Genomic DNA, 18,023 nt, shown 5'->3' on the forward strand with positions numbered 1-18,023 from the left:
GAACCATTATACCAAGAAATTTGGTTTCTTTTACTCTTTCAATTTCTATTCCGTCTATTTGTATTTGTGTTTGACTTTCTCTTCTACTGTTACCAAATAGCATTATTTTAGTTTTACTGAGATTCAACGAGCCTGTTTTTTGTCAAACCATTTTTTTTTATTTGTTCATATCATCTGTTATCTTCTGTGTGTTCTTTCTTGAACAAAACACTGTTGTATCATCCGCAGATAATATTAACTTTAAATCTCTTGTAACCTTAAAAATGTCATTTATATAGACATTGAATAATTTAGGTCCTAAGTGCAGTGAAATGGAAATTATATTTTTTTTAATGTGTAAAATTTAAGAAAGACTCATTTTACCACGTTCAATAAAATTTTATTGAAAAAAGTACCAATAAACAACAGGAAATCCAGAAAAAAAGATTTGTAGAGCAAAGCTCCATATGTACAGCATATTGCACTACATAAAAAATTGTCTTTACTTCCATAATATATCAACAACCGAAAGTACATTTATAAACACAAAAAATGAGTGCACAGTAGAGTCTCGAAAACACACAGTCAATGTTTACAAAAATGCTACATTTTCGCTGGGTCTCCTTTCTTGGTATACAGAGAATGTGTGATAATCAAGACTTCATTTGCAACTGAGCAGTTCAAAGGCATATTCCAGGGTTGGACAAACACATGTACACACGTACGCTTGCTGTGGTCTGCAGAGAAGGGTGACGTAACAAATGTACAACAGTGAATTGTTTTGGTTTGCTTTACACGCCGCAAAGAGCTGTGCAAGGAATGTAGAAAAAAAAATGCCCATGATATCATAGGATGTGTTAAAAATCATCCTTTTATAAAAACAGATCATTTTTGTTAGGAAAATACACTTTAAGAAAGAACATGGAGAATGTTATCATTTAAAAAAAAAAAAAAAACTTCCTCAACAACTTCAAATTGATATAAAGAGAACTACAAAATTGAAAGACACTGACGGTTTCCATACAATAAAGTCCCGCACAAGGGAATGCTGCACATCAAGAGTGCAGCTTGGGAACGTCATTCTAACAAAAACACAGGGCACCGTGGCAGATTTTTTTCCCTTTCCAATAAATCAAACTTGTGAGCCAACGCAGATTTACAGCTGATGTGAGGCAACATGACTGACCCATAAAGCAACACAATACACATAAAAGGGACCCATCGGATCCACAGAAACAAAGTACTTTCCAGTGCATGTTGATTACAACACCAAGATCAAGGTTTAGGGAATCGAACACATAAACCAACACCCTGTGACTTTAAGGAACACCAATGCAGCTCTTTCTTTTTATGCTCTCTGATGTATCATTAGCGACGGTTGACTGTTCATTAATTATCAAGTCATGTCCCGTTATAATCATTATACAAATTAATAACTACATTGAAGCTGCCGCTTTTCTTAACCACACAGAGAGATTCTACTCAGGACTGAATTGAGCGGTAAAGAAAAATGTCTAAACTGGTTGGGCCCATCCCTGGAAAATCACAACCTTGAAGTAATACTCCACCCTAAATGTATTTTTCCAGAGTTGAACGGTCTCCCCTGACTTGATAGGTGATTAGACGATATTGGGAGTTGTCCTAATGAAGAGCAGCAGCCGCTGTCAGTATTAATGCGAATGATGAAGACATATCTTGATTTACGGACTATAAAGACGCGCTTCATACAATGCCGCGGCTAATTCATGGATGTTTCTCCGTTCACAAGCTTCACGAGCCATCAAAAAATGTAGCTGTGTCACATCCGACCAATGAAATTACCGAACGGGTCACGGTGGACCAATGAAATTGTTCACTTTAAATCAGTGGTTCTTAACCTTGTTGGAGGTACCGAACGCCACCAATTTTATATGCACATTTACCGAACTCTTCTTCAGTGAAAAATAAAAAAATTGAAAATTTCAAATTCAAGACAAAGTTGTATGTTTTTGGTAACACTTTAGAATGGGGAACATATTCTAAGTTACAAAGACTTAATTTAGAGTTATTTGGACACTAGGGGAACATATTCTAAGTAATAAAGACTTAATTTAGAGTTATTTGGTTAGGGTTAGGGTCAGGGCTAGAGGGTTAGGGTTATAATAAGGCCATGCCGAATAAGGCATTAATTAGTACTCAATGACTAGTTAAGAGCCAATATGTTACTAATTTGCATGTTAACAAGCAACTGATTAATGGTGAATATGTTCCCATACTAAAGTTTTACCAAGTTTTTTTTTACTGGTGCACAAATTCAACCGTGCATGAACATCACCTTGTTCAAACAACAAAACTAAGACAGTGCATAAACTCACAACAAATTAAACACCGGCAAATAAGTCAGCTGTTGCCGTAGCTGTAATATGCCAACAGGGAGAAGTTTGTATTTACACGAAGAATCGGGTGTGTTTTGATCTCCGCCGAACCCCTGAGGTCGACTCACCCAACCCCTAGGGTTCGATCGAACCCTGGTTAAGAACCACTGCTTTGAATCAAACACACTCACACAATCATTCAGCCATTTCGGACCTGATTTACTAAAGGTTGTACTAAAACACGTGCAAACTTGATAGCACACGCAAAGCGGATCCACAAAACGTGTGCAAAGTGGATTGCGTCTGTTAAGTGAGCAGAATAAGGCGTGCAATCCATTTTTTGTCTCTGTCGTTATTAATATGCAAAATATATGCTGATCACCGAAACGCCCACAATACTGGGTGGAGAACATGTATTTATAATTATTTAGCACGCGCAATGTGATCCATCAACACTCATCACCATTTTGCACGTGTCAGATAGACGTGCAAACTGGCAGCTCCACACACAGCTGCATGATCGCAAAGACAGACAAAGGACTGACGAGAATCCTCGATCCTACGTGTGTGTTTCAACATTTTGAACAGAAATTAAAAAAGTTTAGACACGTCCTCTATTCAGCAACATCATCTTGTAATTGTAGCTGCTAAATGACTTAAAGGGCTGATTAAAACCCATTCAATTGATGTGTTTTTGTGTCCTTTAGTATTTTTAATGATGTTTATTTTTTCAAATAGAATATATATTATTAAAACATTTCTTAAATGAAAATAACTTCTTCAAATATGTATTTTCTTTTGCGTCTCTTAGCCTTTCTCTAATGAGTGAACCTATAAGCTGAAAAAATATGGTTTCATTGTAGATGAAGTAGGATTGTTTCTAAATGCCCATAAAAGGTGGTAGATGTCTCCTGCATGTTGGAAAACATAGCAAAATGTCACAGATAGGATCATGATAACATGAATGTGCAGTAAATGATCGAGTGTCTCCGTGGTGATGCCCTGTATAGAACACGTAAAATCCCCATTTAAATTAGGCTGTCTGCACAGCTTTTCAATTGTACACGCAGTGTTAGTACATTGCAAGCAACACGGCCAGTATTAGTACACACTATTTTATAGATTGCAAACACTGTTTAGCATGTGGCATTTGGACCTTGGTAAATCAGGCCCTTAGCGCGTGGACTCAACTTCGTCATGGAGAAGCCCGACAAAATGCACACGACTCAGCCCTAAAACCAAAGGCGATTGACCCGGCCATCGAAAAGGGAAACAGCCACCGCACAGAACATAAATCCTTCAACCCCGACGGGCGCCTGGAGACAAAAGTGAAAGCGAAAAGACGGCACACAAAACAAACTTCCACACTGAAAAAGACGACCCCAGCGCACACAGAAGAGTGACGAGAGCACTCAATGACTTGCCCGGTAGGCTACTGTATGTTGTGTTAGACACCGTCTTTTGTGTCATGTATGAATGAACACAAAGCGTCTGTGTAAATATTTCATCTTTCAATGTGTGTACCTTTTGTCTATTGACGCTTGTGGCCAATATATACACAAAATAAAATGAGTCCAAATGGCTTATATTTAGGTGTGTCTATAGTCCGTAAATTACTGTAGTGAATAACAAAATCCAATTTAGCCTGCAATGCAACATCCAATATGGCCGGTGCAAACTTAGCCCATTAAAGTCAATTTGTACATTTTGTTTACCAAACTGCTGCTCTTCATGTCAGACAACCTGGAATTAGTCAAAGGCTGGAACTTAAAATAACAAGAAGCGATCAAACACACACACGTGTCTACAGTAGAAAGAGGCCAATATACAAAAAAAACCCCAAAATAAATATAAAGTAAAAGAAATAAATTACAAAGAAAGTGAACTAATGAACAAGAGGCGTATCTTAAAGGAGCGGTACAAAGAGGACTTCCAGTGACGGCACGGGGCGCTACGATAACTGGCTCAGCGTTGAGGATCCGCAGGAAACTACAACAACATTCAGTGCACGTCGCACGCCTCCTAACTACACACTCCGTAGCCCCCGTCACCAACAGCACACAACAAGTACGTCTCTGGCTCCCTGCTTGAACTGTACCTTTGTTTGAAGTAATTGGGATTAAAAAAAAAAAACGAAGTAACCACCCCTGGAGACGAGGTTTCGTCATGGGGCGGGGGCAACACTGTAACTGAATCTCAAGGTCCCCGGCGGCCCTCAAAACCTTGTCCCTGAGATATGCGGATAACAAAGAAAACCCCTAAAAATTATCAACTTGACACATTGTTAGGAGCAAGTCATTAATATATTGCTCTGTGGGTCCAAAAGTTGGCCTGTGTTCATCAGTGGAAAAATAAAATCTTCGACAGTGTATTTCAACAATAATAACAAGTCTTCAGTTTGCACAGTCAGCGATGGTGTGAATACAACTGCCTCACATCTGCATCTGAGCACCGAAGACAATACAAGGGTCACCCTGTTGAGTTCAAAGCGGGCGGAAATCCCATTAGAGTTGCCTGAGAGGAGGAGATCTTGTTGCACAGATGGACTGAAAACAACACCGAAAACTGCTGATACGGGACACAGTCGCCACCGCTCTCTTTCCAGTCCTGACTGCGATTAGTCAACACTGATTGAAAAAAATGCGACATGAACGTCTTCTTGTAAAACGGGGCTAGTCTAGTTAAGAAGCGAAACTCTGTGAAGGGCGTACTAGTGCAAAAACAGTGGATCCTCAGCTCCACTTCAAGGGCATGGAGGTCTGCAAATAACATGGATCAAAAACGCAACAAGATGGAACGTTCTTGCAACAAGATGGAAGCGCCTATCTCGCTCAGCACACAATTGGCTTGACTCATGTGGTCGTTTAGTGCACGAGCGTTACACCTTTCCAAAAAAGCAAACATTCTATACAACACATCAGAGCACTACCATCTTGTGCGTCTGGGATTTGAAAATATTACAGCAGATAGCTTGACACATTTTATGGACAAAAATATTGGGACACATCGCCATTGTGGATAAAAGGGAGATAGGATGGAGTTAGTCATGTCTTTGTGTCTATAACAGCTTCTAGGAAGACTTTCTGAGATGTTGGGGTAGGTATGTCTGTGAGGGGCCTTTAAATGTTTTGTCTGGCGACATTTCATTTTAATTATCTTTAAAGCCCTATATAGATATAGATATATAGATAGATATAAAAGCCCTAAGTTTTTGAAGGGCGTAGGTTTTTTATTTAATTTCCTCAATACATATCAATCCTGAACAAAAATATCAAACATGCATTTTTTTCTTATTCTGACTGTTTTGAAGTCCTTTAGATCAGATAATATTACAGGTTTAAATTGGTTATGTGCAATTGATAGGGATGAATTTTTACATCAACTCATGATTCGATTCATAATTGATTCTTGATTTAACCAATCTTTGCAATATATCATTAGGGAGAGCAATTTATGATAAAACAGGTCACATACCGACATATGACATACGCACAACAGGTAAACACCGATATGGCCTAAAAAACGTATTTGAAAAAAGTTAGCCTTTAAAAAATAAAATTAAACCTTTTTTATACATTTTTGAAAATTCTGAATCAATTTAGAATTTGAATAAATAAGAATTGCGATTCGGATGAGAATACATTTTTCAGCACCCTTAATAATCGTTTGATCATAAAGCTTTTTAAGGCTTACACCCCTCTACGCCCCAAAAAACAACAAAAAAAAACATTCCACGTTTGGTATTTTTGTTCATGGCTGACATTGATTGAGTTATGTGGGCAAAAAAGTAAAATCAAATAAAAAGAATCCCAAATGTTTTATGCCCTTTGAAAAATAAAGTACTGTATACGTCCCGTTTTTTACTGTATATTTTTTCTGTTTGCCCCTGCTTTGGGTCATTGTGGAATATGTGGCGTATCAAAGGTCTATTCTACCTGTGAAAGAATTGGAAATTGAAATTAAAAATTTCAGTAATACAACAAAAAGATGATGGCCAAAAATATATTAAAAAAATGACTGAAAGAACAAAAAAGTCAGGCTTTGTCCCCTGAGAGTTAATGGTTATATGACCCCAAAAGGGACAAGCGGTAGAAAATGTATAGATGGATGGATGATAGAATAGTAAACTTTTCAAAGCAGGACCTTGCTCTGTGCATGGGGACACATTAGAAGCATGGAATCATGCTTTGTTAATTACATCATAGCTGTGTCTCAATATTTTCATTTACATAGTGTATTTAAACCATAACAGACTTTTTTTTATTTATTAATAACCTTGCAGTCTGGACACTTCTTTACTCAGGTTTGTTTGAGTAGTGAGCATCGATAGGTTCCCCTAACTCCACCCCATGATACTTCCTTGAATGTCGACATGTAATATGTAGTTTGACTAAATATTTGTCTTGGTGTGCACTGTGCAGACATTTCATGTACATAAACAGTTCATGCTGTTGCGAGATGACGCTCAAAGTGAATATGGTGTTACAGCAAATAGATGAGGGGGGAAACATATTAGGGTGAATGTAACATCGAGGTGAGGTGCAAAATGTTTTGTTCTGAGAAATTGCCTCTTTGGAAATGAGTAATTCAACTTGAGCGGTTAGCTGGAAATCTTCACAAAAGAAAAAAAAAATCTCTCAATACTCTTTGCGGCAGGAAACATTAGAATAAGGCATTCCCAGGGTCTGTGGAGGTCATTAAAAAGAATACATTGTGAAGTGCAAAAAATTGAACAAGACCATTGTACTGTACAAAACTATTACACCACACTTCTAGCAAAATATGAACATTGTCCTGTAGAGGAATCTCAGGGTATCATGGCATCTTCTTGAAAAGAAATAAACCTTGTATAAAAGTTGGTGGTCTCCGTCCCGCGGTGACCTTTCTCATCCCGACTCTTCCACTACTCCCCGCAAACAGACCCGTGTTAGATTTGACAGTGCCATCGGGAGTCCAGTTCCTCGTGGAGATGATTAAAACCGACACGAGGGGAAGACTGCCTCACCTCCGTCTCGCTTCTCCTCGTCCAGCAAAGAAGCCCCCGTCAAAGATCAGGCCCAGCAGGGCTGTGGCTAGGCGCCACCACAGCAGCCCCCTTTGGTTCCTTTGGTTTCGATGATACTGCAATGACAAACAGACCGACGTTGGCTTGGCACCAAGTGAAACACAATCGAAAAGCACTGGGTTATAAATAAACCCGGGCTGTAAACATACATTTGTGTTTGCTGAGCGTCCATGAGCACGGTGAAAAGGTTACTGAGACCAAACCACATGCTGATATTTCCACAGCCGTCTTCTATAACCACGTCGAGAAAATCCTTTCTTTGTGTCTGCTAATCCTAACATTTGAAAGTAGTAAATATGATAAGGCTTTTTTAATATTTCTGGTACAGGAGAAGACTCTCAGCCAATTGGACTGTGTGCGATTACAGGGATAATACTATCTCAGCCGTTGAGGAGCTGGGATAAGATAATTGCATCGAATGGGATTAGGGAGTTCTTGATGAGAGACAGGGAGCTTCTGGGATAGACGTATTTGCACGAGAGACATACAGTAGCAGAATGCCAGCTCATCTTTGGATATAAGGCAGACTCCACCAAGCCTGATAGTAACGCAGCTATTTCAGTCTATGAGCAATTGTAAACAAGATTGGATTTTCTCTACTTCTCTTTATTATTGCCTTCAAATAAAGTGTAACTTTAAACAACACTCATGAGGTTTGTTACACAATTTGAAAATTTAATTGAGAAAAACACCTTTTTAAAAAATGTATGCCCGATGTAAAGTAATGTAATGTAATGCCCGATGCCCAAAAATGTAAACTCCAAACAGAAAGTAAACAGCTTTCCTTGAGGTTCTATTGTACAACTTTAGAAGGTTTACAAATGTAGTGTTTCCTATACATTTGTTGCGTCAGAGACAAGGCTTTTTCTGTTGTTGTTTTTTTTTGTTGTTGTTAAAAACAGTCTTTTAATGTATTTGTTCTCATTACAAAAAAAGGGATTTCTTAGATGAACGGAATGGGTCCCTGAATATCATGACCTCTAACACACTTTAGTTTGTTTATGGAAGTAAAAAATGGCTCCAATTCTTGTAGGGCTCACTCCTGCAGCATTTGTGGTAATTTCAACTATTTTGTTATGCGAGGATCAATATTTTCTTAACCAAATTATTTGGCACAGGAGCATAAGAAGAAGGAAGAGTTTGGTGTTTGCAGTGTGGTGCAGCATTGTCTTTGACATGTGTTCAGAGGAGCGTGTGGGTTAGGAGTGATGGGACAATGACGCGATATTAAAAATGTATTATTTTTGTTTTCTGCTTATTTGTACACAATTTATTATCGCGATCAGGTACTTTGGCAAAGAATTTTGACATTTGTCACTTTTTAAAGACTTAGCGCGACCCAAATCGTTCAGACTGCAGTGGCATCGGATACATATCGGATTTACATCCACAAATACAAATGAGGCCTAGATCGCATTGAAGAAATCTGAATTGTACTTCATGGTGGTAGAGGGGTTAGTGCGTTTGCCTCACAATACAAAGGTCCTGAGTAGTCAGGGTTCAATCCCGGGCTCGAGATCTTTCTGTGTGGAGTTTGCATGTCCTCCCCGTGAATGCGTGGGTTCCCTCCGGGTACTCCGGCTTCCTCCCACTTCCAAAGACATGCACCTGGGGTAGGTTGATTGGCAACACTAAATTGGCCCTAGTGTGTGATTGTGTGTGTGAATGTTGTCTGTTTATCTGTGTTGGCCCTGCGATGAGGTGGCAATTTGTCCAGGGTGTACACCCCCTTCCGCCCGATAGTAGCTGAGATAGGCACCAGCGCCCCCCGCGACCCCAAAGGGAATAAGCGGTAGAAAATGGATGGATGGATGAAATGTACTGTTCAAATTTATTCTCAAAAAAACAAACAAAGGGTAAAAAATGGCAACCAGCGGAAAATCCAGCAAAAAGTAATAATATAACATAAAAAAGCTCACATTTTGATACTAATAACTATTAACAAAACAATTATTTGTCTTTAAATTTGTGTTGTCAAACGTTTAATTTTTTTAATCATATCAATCATCCTTTTGTATTTCAATTAATCACAAATGATTATTACTTGCTTGTATGATTTAAATTACAATAAAAAAGACCCCTATTTTTTGTTTGTGCTAGTATTTTTTTTTTGCTAGTGGCTACCTCAAAAATATGTTTGCTCTTAGATAGGTATTAGATTAGATATTTAAAATAAAACTCCATCCATCCATCCATTTTCTACCGCTTATTCCCTTTGGGATTGCGGGGGGCGCTGGTGCCTATCTCAGCTACAATCGGGCGGAAAGCGGGGTACACCTTGGACAAGTCGCCACCTCATCTAATACAAGTCGCCACCTCATCGCAGCAAAACTCATTGGTGCAAAACTTGCAAATTACTTTGGTTTCATCTGAAGTAGTGTATTTTGTGGCAAAATTTGTCACCGAGTACAACAGTCAGCCTACTCACTCATCTTTGCACTGGCGTATGAATTGACCTGATCACTGACCATATACTGTAACAACCCACATAAAGTAAAGGAGCGAGTGAGATCAAAATAAGATGCGTGTTCAATCTGTGTTTATACTTGATTAATGCCATACTTTAACGCGTTAACTTTGACAGCCCAATTTTAAAAGAGATTTACAACGTTATGAGCTCCTTTTTGTCCGATTTGTGTGATGTTTTCATTGAACACTGCGTAATCATTTGGGGCTGCAGCCAAACTACAACCCACCATAGAACTCTGAAGAGCACTTCTGCTAGCACAACCTCGAAATAAGAGCTGGGACGCTTATTTTACAGGCTACTATATTGGTGTTCTGCAGTTGCCATGGCAATGACAGTCAAGATTGTAGAATTTTCTTTTTTAATCGATTATTCATAAGTAACTGATCAAATTGCTACATAAAGTGACAACAAGTTTTCCACAAAAGTGTTATCTCTTGGCTACTGTTTATAACAATAACATTATTGACACATGTATTTTGGATGCATTCCAAACGCTGTTAAGTGTTGTTGAGTTCAAACCAAAGAACGTCAACACTTTCATAATTGTGTGGCGAAGTGTTGCATAAGCTTGGCTAACTTCCAATCAGGCTCTTTATGTCTTTACTTCCAACTAAGTTATTTAGTGGTAAGAAAATAGAAGTCAGCGTTTGTTATGAGTTCTACGTCGTGTGATCTGTTTCCCTTAAATGGGGGTACTTTAGGGAATATTAGATAAGAGAAAGTCTGCTTCATGTAAACAACAGTCTTATGGATTTGCAGAGCGGAGTAGAAGAGCTCCTCCCTGACACATCTGTAGGATTGTTTCAAGCGAACGTGTCTCTGCTTGGCAGACCTTTGCAACTGCGTAAAGCAAATGTCTACTGTTACTCGGCTGAAGGAACAAGAAAAGGAAATAATTAGCAGTGACGCACAGAAACTAAAGGAATCAACGGAAACTGTAAGGACATTGAAGCTCAACAGAGAAGTTCCTTGTATCCCATTCTAAACATATTGTGTATGACTCAGCATAAAAAACCTTGTTAACTATTAATCACTTTGTGTGTCAAACAGAGCCCAAAGTCCAAAAGAGGTTACACTGTGGAATCACTTTCTGCAGAACAACATAATGCGTACCGTTGGAATGTCAGACCAGAGTGTTTACTACAAGACAAATTCATCTTTAGAAAGATAAACATAACATTGCCTTGGCAGTGACCTTTTGCACTTTACGCCATCGAGCAGAGAGAGTGACACTGAGACAGAGCGCGGCGAGGCTTGTCGCAAATTAGAAATAACTCATGCCACCAACTGTCAAAACGAGGCTCTATATTTAGCAGGCGACAGCTCGGTAGAGTCTAGCCAGATGCTCTGTGTCGTCACTCCAACGCCCCGCTGATGCGCTTTATCAGTGTCCCGTGTGGGCTGTCGCTCAAGCCAGCTGCTGTTCGCAAACTTACCCTTATCTCTGCAGCAAAGCAGGTCCGTCTCTGAGGAGGGGGGGAAAAAATTCAGCAGGGAGGCAGAAGGGAGTCAAAGAAAAACAACCATAATGACGTTGGATGTGGCGGACAACAAAACAGTTAATATCCAACTCATTGTATTTATTTCTTTCCTACAGCAAAGTGCTATGAGAGGAATAAAGGGATAAACTTAAGTGCGTTGCTGGTGAATACGCATGCACACAAAATTCAAACCAGCTTTCAACACCTCCTATCGAAAGGACTAGGAGTCATATCTGAAAAAAAACAACCACGGATGAAACCTAACTCCGCTCCTTGCCCCGTGCAGGCTGGAGCCGTCTTCCTGCCATTGTGACTGTCATTATCGCCACGTCTCAAATGGCGGGTCAGCTAATGTTGGCAATCCTCTGGGGACTGGAGTGTCCCCTCTAGCCCTCTCTGACAGAAGAGCAATTTATCTGTCAGCATCCTCCGGCGCTCCTTCGCTACCTAATCCCTACTTTTGCCGAGGGGCCGCAGGCTCCCACGAAAGACCATCACAACCACGGCGCTCCCAGATCCATCAAACAGATGGCAGTCCAAGCACTTGGAAGGCTCAGGGACAAGTGTCTGCACTGAATAATTGCAATCACCCACTGACAGCAGCAGACAAGAATGAAAACGGATGAACACTAACACTATTATTGAGCAAGAGCGTTTTTTTTTCCTTTGTGATCGTGAGAAGTAATGGCAAAGAGTAAAAAAAACAAAACTTATCGTGGTCATGTGTGAGCACACTGATGCCCAACTGTACCACACAGTTAGGATACCATAGGCTGCACATGTCCAAAACCACACACTTGCACACAGAAATACTGTACTTCTGCAGTTCTCAGCTTCAATTAATCCTCATTCTCCTCAACATGAGGCACCCTTCCTATTCACCGCTGCACAGCCCTGTCATTCCCCTTGTCAGGATGTGACCTCACCTGGGCTCCAGCCCCACTGCTGCTCACTCAACCTGAGAGGGAAGCACAAGCCACATCTTCTGCTTTGGCTGTAGTCGTGTGCCAGCGGGCCCATGCAGCCACACTGAACTGCAACACTCCTGACAAAATGTTTTGTTGAGTGTATGTTGCCAGAGTCTAGATGCATGAGTCACTTTTGAACTGCGGTATAATTAACTGCAGCTTGATAAGTGCATTTGAAAATCATTGTTTTTTACCTCAGTAGGAGAATTGCATGTGGAAGAGTAAGAGGCTTTAAAGGGGACCTGTGATGAATTTGATCTTTTTCCGACTAATAAATATTGCTACAATGCTGGATAATTGTCTTAAACGACGTCAACGTGTTTAGTCATAAGGCCCATGCACGCCGTTTTAGATGCCTCTGTTGGTCCTGTCACTCTACTTCAGGCTATGAGAAAACACAAAAGAAGGTAGAATATGGTATTAATTTCGTCTAATCTTGGCATGCGCATAATAACACCTTTGTGCGACATGCAGTGACATAAGTGCTGCTAAATGCAGCTGTTTTATGCACTCCCACAATCGATTTGAGAGTATTGAGGTGTACCGAATGTTATGAAAATGTTTTTCGACCATGTCTGGAAAAAAAACAGCGGTGACAATTTCAAGATGTATATCTAAATAGTGTACAATTTTAAATAATAAATCATGATACTTTTGGAGAGGGTAGGGCGTGGTTCCATTTGCAATCTGGGAACGCCTCCAGAAACTAACATCTTGCGGAGAGACTCAAAAACAGGTTATAAATAAGACCGCAAATGTTACGCAGAATTTAAACCAAAGCATATCCAATACATATTATCTAGACCACAAGGAAGTGTTTTAAATGTAGACTAAATATATTTAAGGCAACAATGGAACCTGCACGTTCCAATACAATCCTATCTGGGGTGCTCGTCTATCTGTGTTGAATTCATATTGTTTTAAGTACCGTTTAAACATTAACATTTCCACAAAAGTGTAAAAAAAAGAGTCAGCGATGTACCACACACATAGGCAGCATTAAAAATACTAACGATTAAAATGTTGATTATACGACACTTTAACACTATGTTCATGTCAACTAAAAACTATTTTTGAAAACAAACATTATCCACGTTATTTTGAACCTTTTACTATTTTTGTGCTATTATAGGCTGGAAGTGCTCCTGTGAAGAGTCGGTCGGTCAACTGTCCGTCGTATTTTTTGTATGCTGTTAGCATCTTTTATACGTGTTTGGTTGAGCAGCCTGTCACTACCAGATCAACTGTGTTGCCGGAAACGTTTTCAGGAATTTTGACTCATTCTGCGCTGCCTTCAGGGTTAATTGAGAGACATTTTTAATCAAATAAAAAATAATGATCGATTAAACTGCATTAACCCGTGAGTGTGACAATCATTGGTACTTTACCTGTAAGTTTGTCAACCTTAACTATTTTTTAACCTTTTCAACTGTTACACATAAAATAAATATTAATATAAATATTGTAAAATAAAACAAAACCGTCTTTGCTACAAATAGATGTAAAAAACAGTTAGTGGTTTGACAACACCACTAACGAGACTTCACCTTCTTCAGCCTAAAAAGGGGTCAACTTCAAGATGTTGCATTTCTCTAATATTTGGTCATACTGGACACTATGACACGCAGGGTTTTCAATGCGAGTCTGCATATTTCACGTAACTCGCAGCGAACGCAAGCTGACAGTTCATAGTGACTATTTCGCCAACATTTTGGGTAAAATTATGAATTGTATATAACCTTTGGCCCAAAGCACTACTGTACTTGTTAATTTGAGGTTGATTTCTCCTGCTCATGACCTCATTGACTGTTGTACATCGCCCCTCCTTCTCGCCCCACATATGTGTGTGTAAACGTCTTATTATGGTTTCTTGGCTGACCACTCCTCGCCCAGTAAAAGGGGCTGACTGGAGACTCCCTGGAACCACAGCTGTTCCCCTCAGGCTCACGCGTTCAGCTTCAAGTTTCATGTTTACACACTCCCGCCACTTCTGCTTTTTTTTGTGTGTGTGTGTGTGTGTGTGTGTGTGTGTGTGTGTGTGAATACTATTAACCTCTTGAGCAAAAAGAGAATTGAATTAAGAAAAAAAAGAGGCACGTGGAATACAGTTTTACAAGCCGCACATAAAAAACATGAAAGTGATGTTGGGCAGCACAGTGACTTAGCGGACAGTGTCACCCTGACCACGGCACGGTGTGCTGAGGCCAAGCATCCTCCATGCCACATGCCCACATCACTGTCCACACAGAGAAAACAGGACAGGGGGTGAGAGAGAAGTAAACAGGAAGCGGAGGCCGGAGGAGGGATTGGTGAGTTGGGGGAAGGGCTGTCCTGGTCTTTGGCTTGAGGGGACGGGAAAGGGGGGGGGTTCATACACAGAAACACACACACTGCCTCTCCAAAGCAAATACAGAGCAAACACAATAAAGAAGAACAAACTTCTGACCCAACATAATTCTTTGCTGGACTTAAAGAGATGGCCTACCTTTCTTAAACAAACTTAGCTCCTAATGTGGCACACTTAACATTGCTCAGTTTATAGTAACACACTATGAGCTAATCAATCAGATGGCATTTAATTCGTGTAGATAATATGTGTCAATAATAATCACAGAGATACAGTTAGTCTCAATTTACAATATTGTATCTTTTATATTACCATTTGCCTGTTGCTGAATAAGCAGAATAGTAGAAACATCCCCTTTTATGATACAGAACAATTATATTCAACACACAATAATAACCAGTGGACAGTGTAAATTAAGATTAAATATTTTTATCTCCATCACGGCCAATTTTAATGACTCTGCTGAAGCTCCAATGTATTCCCAGTGTTCTGCCAGCCCAGATTGTATTTACAACCCGAAGTATACAATTAAGAGATATAGCAAGAGTTATATGTCTGTGTTTCCCCTTACCAGTTGCAACTGTTCCCGATGGAACTGGTCTCCAATCAGTTGGAGTTTCTGACCGATGCAGACCTCCACGCTGCGTGGCACAGGCTGTCGCCGGCGTAGCTGCTCCATCCCGTCTTCGCTCTCTAGTAGCGGTACCACCTGATCCCTAACAAGCTCAAAGTTTGCCGGGAAGTGCAATCGAAATCCTGCGTTGCCTGTTTAGAGCAAAGGCTTGAATTTAGTATGGACATGCAATAAATATTAGCAACCGCAGTGATACCTGTTTTTTTTTTTAAGTGTGTCTATTGTGATGATGATCATGACCTGCCAATAATTAAATCAGGAGTCAATCTGCTTGGCTTCAAACTTAACTTTCACAGTTGCTGTGATTTAATTTGAGCCAATCACGATGAGTCATTTTACAGTGTTGAAAGTTGCACTTTCCTAAAGAGACTTAAGGTCAGTTTCTATTGTTGCTATGGAGCAACCCTGCAATGATTGCTTGTACAACATATGGTGCCATTGAAACTTTGCTGTCACTGATAATCAGTTACAGGTAATCACCCCTGTCATGTCCGCTCAGTCACAATGGCAGCCTGGCGCCTTTTGAATAGCAAAGCAGCTGGGTACACTCCACGCACGCCATAAAAACTTCGCCGTGATCACGACTATCAGGCGCCACGGGTCTCATCAGTGCACCGCGCTTACCCATTTCTCACAGCCCATCTCACATTAAAGCTTTGTGCTTGGGTTTTATAACACTGCCTCGCACGCACAAGGAAATGTTCCTCTTTACCCTTGCAGTTCCTCGTCCGCGATGTGCGCAGACTCACCGTAGAAGAGTGGTCTTGGCTCCTCTGCGACTCCACAGGGCAGCATGCCGTAGTTTGATGCCAGGACGGGGCCAGGTGTTTGTGTAGCCCGCTCTTCACACTTTATCTCCTTGAATGTGGTATGCCAGCAGTGGGGGTCTGGCTCAAACACATCATCCTCCTCATCCTCCATGCGGGGACTCTACAGGATGAGCAGGTTAAATAAGTGAAAGGTGAAATGTGAGTGATGACAACATACAGTTGTAGACGTGTCCTCTTTGTAATATGTAACCTACATTTATTAACATAATAAACACTCTAGTTTTTTGTAGTTTTTAAATGTCCATACTCCAATCACTAAAAAACACAGCGGATAAGCTGCGTAAACGAAAGAGCCTCCATTTGTGGACAGATAATAGCTTTACTAATTTCACTGATGAAACCACATAGTGCCCTGTGGTTAGGGAAGTTGCTTGAGTTACATTAAACAGCCAATACAATTATTTTGTCAATGCTGACTCTCGAACAAAAACATTGCACAATTTATAAGACACGCACGCTTTGAAGAAAATAAATAATCTTACATCCGTGCTGCCAAATGGCAAGAGGCGCACTTCTCCAATGACAAATGATGAACTGCGCTTATCCCTGAGTCACCGAGGGAGTTAAAGAGTTATCAAAATATGGGTGAAATAGAAGTTCCTCCACCAGCTAATCCTCGAGTCAACAAAGAGTTGTAATACAGGGTTAGGCTACTACCACACAACCAAATTAGGGCTCTCAGAGAAAGAGTAATAACAGTCTTGGTGGAAAATGTTCAATCTCTGCTTGCCAACTCCCTGACATGAAGTTTTCATTTTTCTTCACCCCACACAAGCATATTGGTGTGCCCTGAAAATGGCCTACCGTATACATATATATAAATACATGCACATACATACATGTACATTGTCTGCTTTCACAATCAACACTGTGTGTAAAACCACACCATCCTTTGTTTAGACAAACATGTATCAGACTCAGAAGAGCCACACAAAACACTTACAGATAACCTGAATTGCTCTTTGCACAGCAGTGAGCAGTGTTTGTGTCATGGCTCCCCCTGCTGTAACACACAATACAGCCAATGGAAGGAGTGGGGGTTGTGCACTTTGTTTATATTTTCATCACTCCCAACATCTTTATGATCACCTAGCAAATGAACAACAATCCACAGAATAGTTTAAAATATTTTTTTTGAAAATGAGTAAAAAAACGGTGACACCATGTTTTGAAATACGCTTGTGTTGTTGCAAATATACAGACAATACCGTTTGCAATACATTTATTTCTATGTTAAACATTGTTGCCGTTCATACATTCTTGTTGTTTGAAAAAAAAAACGGTAAAATATGTGAACGCCGTCTTAGTTTCGGTTTCTTCGCGTCACGAACAGTAGATAAAATAGATGACACATGTAAGACTTCAAGTGTTTTGCTGTTATTTGGCTAAAAGCCGACTCGCCGGTATATGCACACAACGGCGCTAAAACGGTGTAAAAGGAACTTACCCGACACACAGGCTTCGTTGTTAACGCGGACTTAGACTGGGAGAAAAAAAAAGGAGAAGACCGACGTTAATATCCTGCCAGGTCAGCCAAGTTTAGCCCGTATCTCCGTCAAGACAACTTCCATTCTGGGGGGAAAACTGCAACAAGCCGATTTTCATTTCGCCGACGTCAGCTGCAAAACTAAACTCCACCAGCAGGGCGTGGCTTCACCAGCTGTTAAACACGCCTCTTTAAAGACACTTCTATTTGACCGACTTTAAAGCCGTGCTCTCCAATGGGTAAAGCTTACTCCCCTTTAAGAGTCTCTCTCTGCAACCAATCGTCGTATTTGTTGTTGTCCCGCCCCCTCCAGCGCGTATTCAGACACGTGGACGGGAAATTCCCACTCTCACGCGATCTCGGTAGCTACTACTATGCTCATGTGGTTCCAAATACACACTGCTACTAC

At 40.3% G+C, this 18,023-nt stretch overlaps 1 protein-coding gene across 1 annotated transcript; it reads right to left on the reverse strand.

Moving 5' to 3' along the window:
• Nucleotides 1-357: 357 nt before the first annotated feature.
• LOC133549698 (bcl-2-modifying factor-like) lies at nucleotides 358-17,755 on the reverse strand. Its single transcript, XM_061895398.1, has 5 exons — nucleotides 17,576-17,755; nucleotides 16,048-16,228; nucleotides 15,236-15,429; nucleotides 7,339-7,454; nucleotides 358-7,236 (listed from the first exon to the last, which is right to left on the reverse strand). Exons 2-5 carry the CDS (start codon nucleotides 16,217-16,219, stop codon nucleotides 7,149-7,151), a joined length of 570 nt encoding a protein of 189 aa, XP_061751382.1. The 5' UTR covers nucleotides 16,220-16,228; nucleotides 17,576-17,755; the 3' UTR covers nucleotides 358-7,148.
• Between the last annotated feature and the right edge of the window lie 268 nt (nucleotides 17,756-18,023).

This window comes from Nerophis ophidion, linkage group LG03 (assembly GCF_033978795.1).
Source record: "Nerophis ophidion isolate RoL-2023_Sa linkage group LG03, RoL_Noph_v1.0, whole genome shotgun sequence".
In the NCBI taxonomy this organism is placed as follows: Eukaryota; Metazoa; Chordata; class Actinopteri; order Syngnathiformes; family Syngnathidae; genus Nerophis; species Nerophis ophidion.

Bases quoted from the DNA above. Each gene is read 5' to 3' on its own strand.
- LOC133549698 (XM_061895398.1), bottom strand. From the start codon at position 16,219: ATGGAGGATGAGGAGGATGATGTGTTTGAGCCAGACCCCCACTGCTGG. The intron at 7,455-15,235 runs GTAAGGGGAAAC...TTGTCATTGCAG, and splicing joins ATCGGGAACAGTTGCAACTG to TATCATCGAAACCAAAGGAA. The intron at 7,237-7,338 runs GTGAGGCAGTCT...TGCGGGGAGTAG, and splicing joins CGAGGAGAAGCGAGACGGAG to TGGAAGAGTCGGGATGAGAA.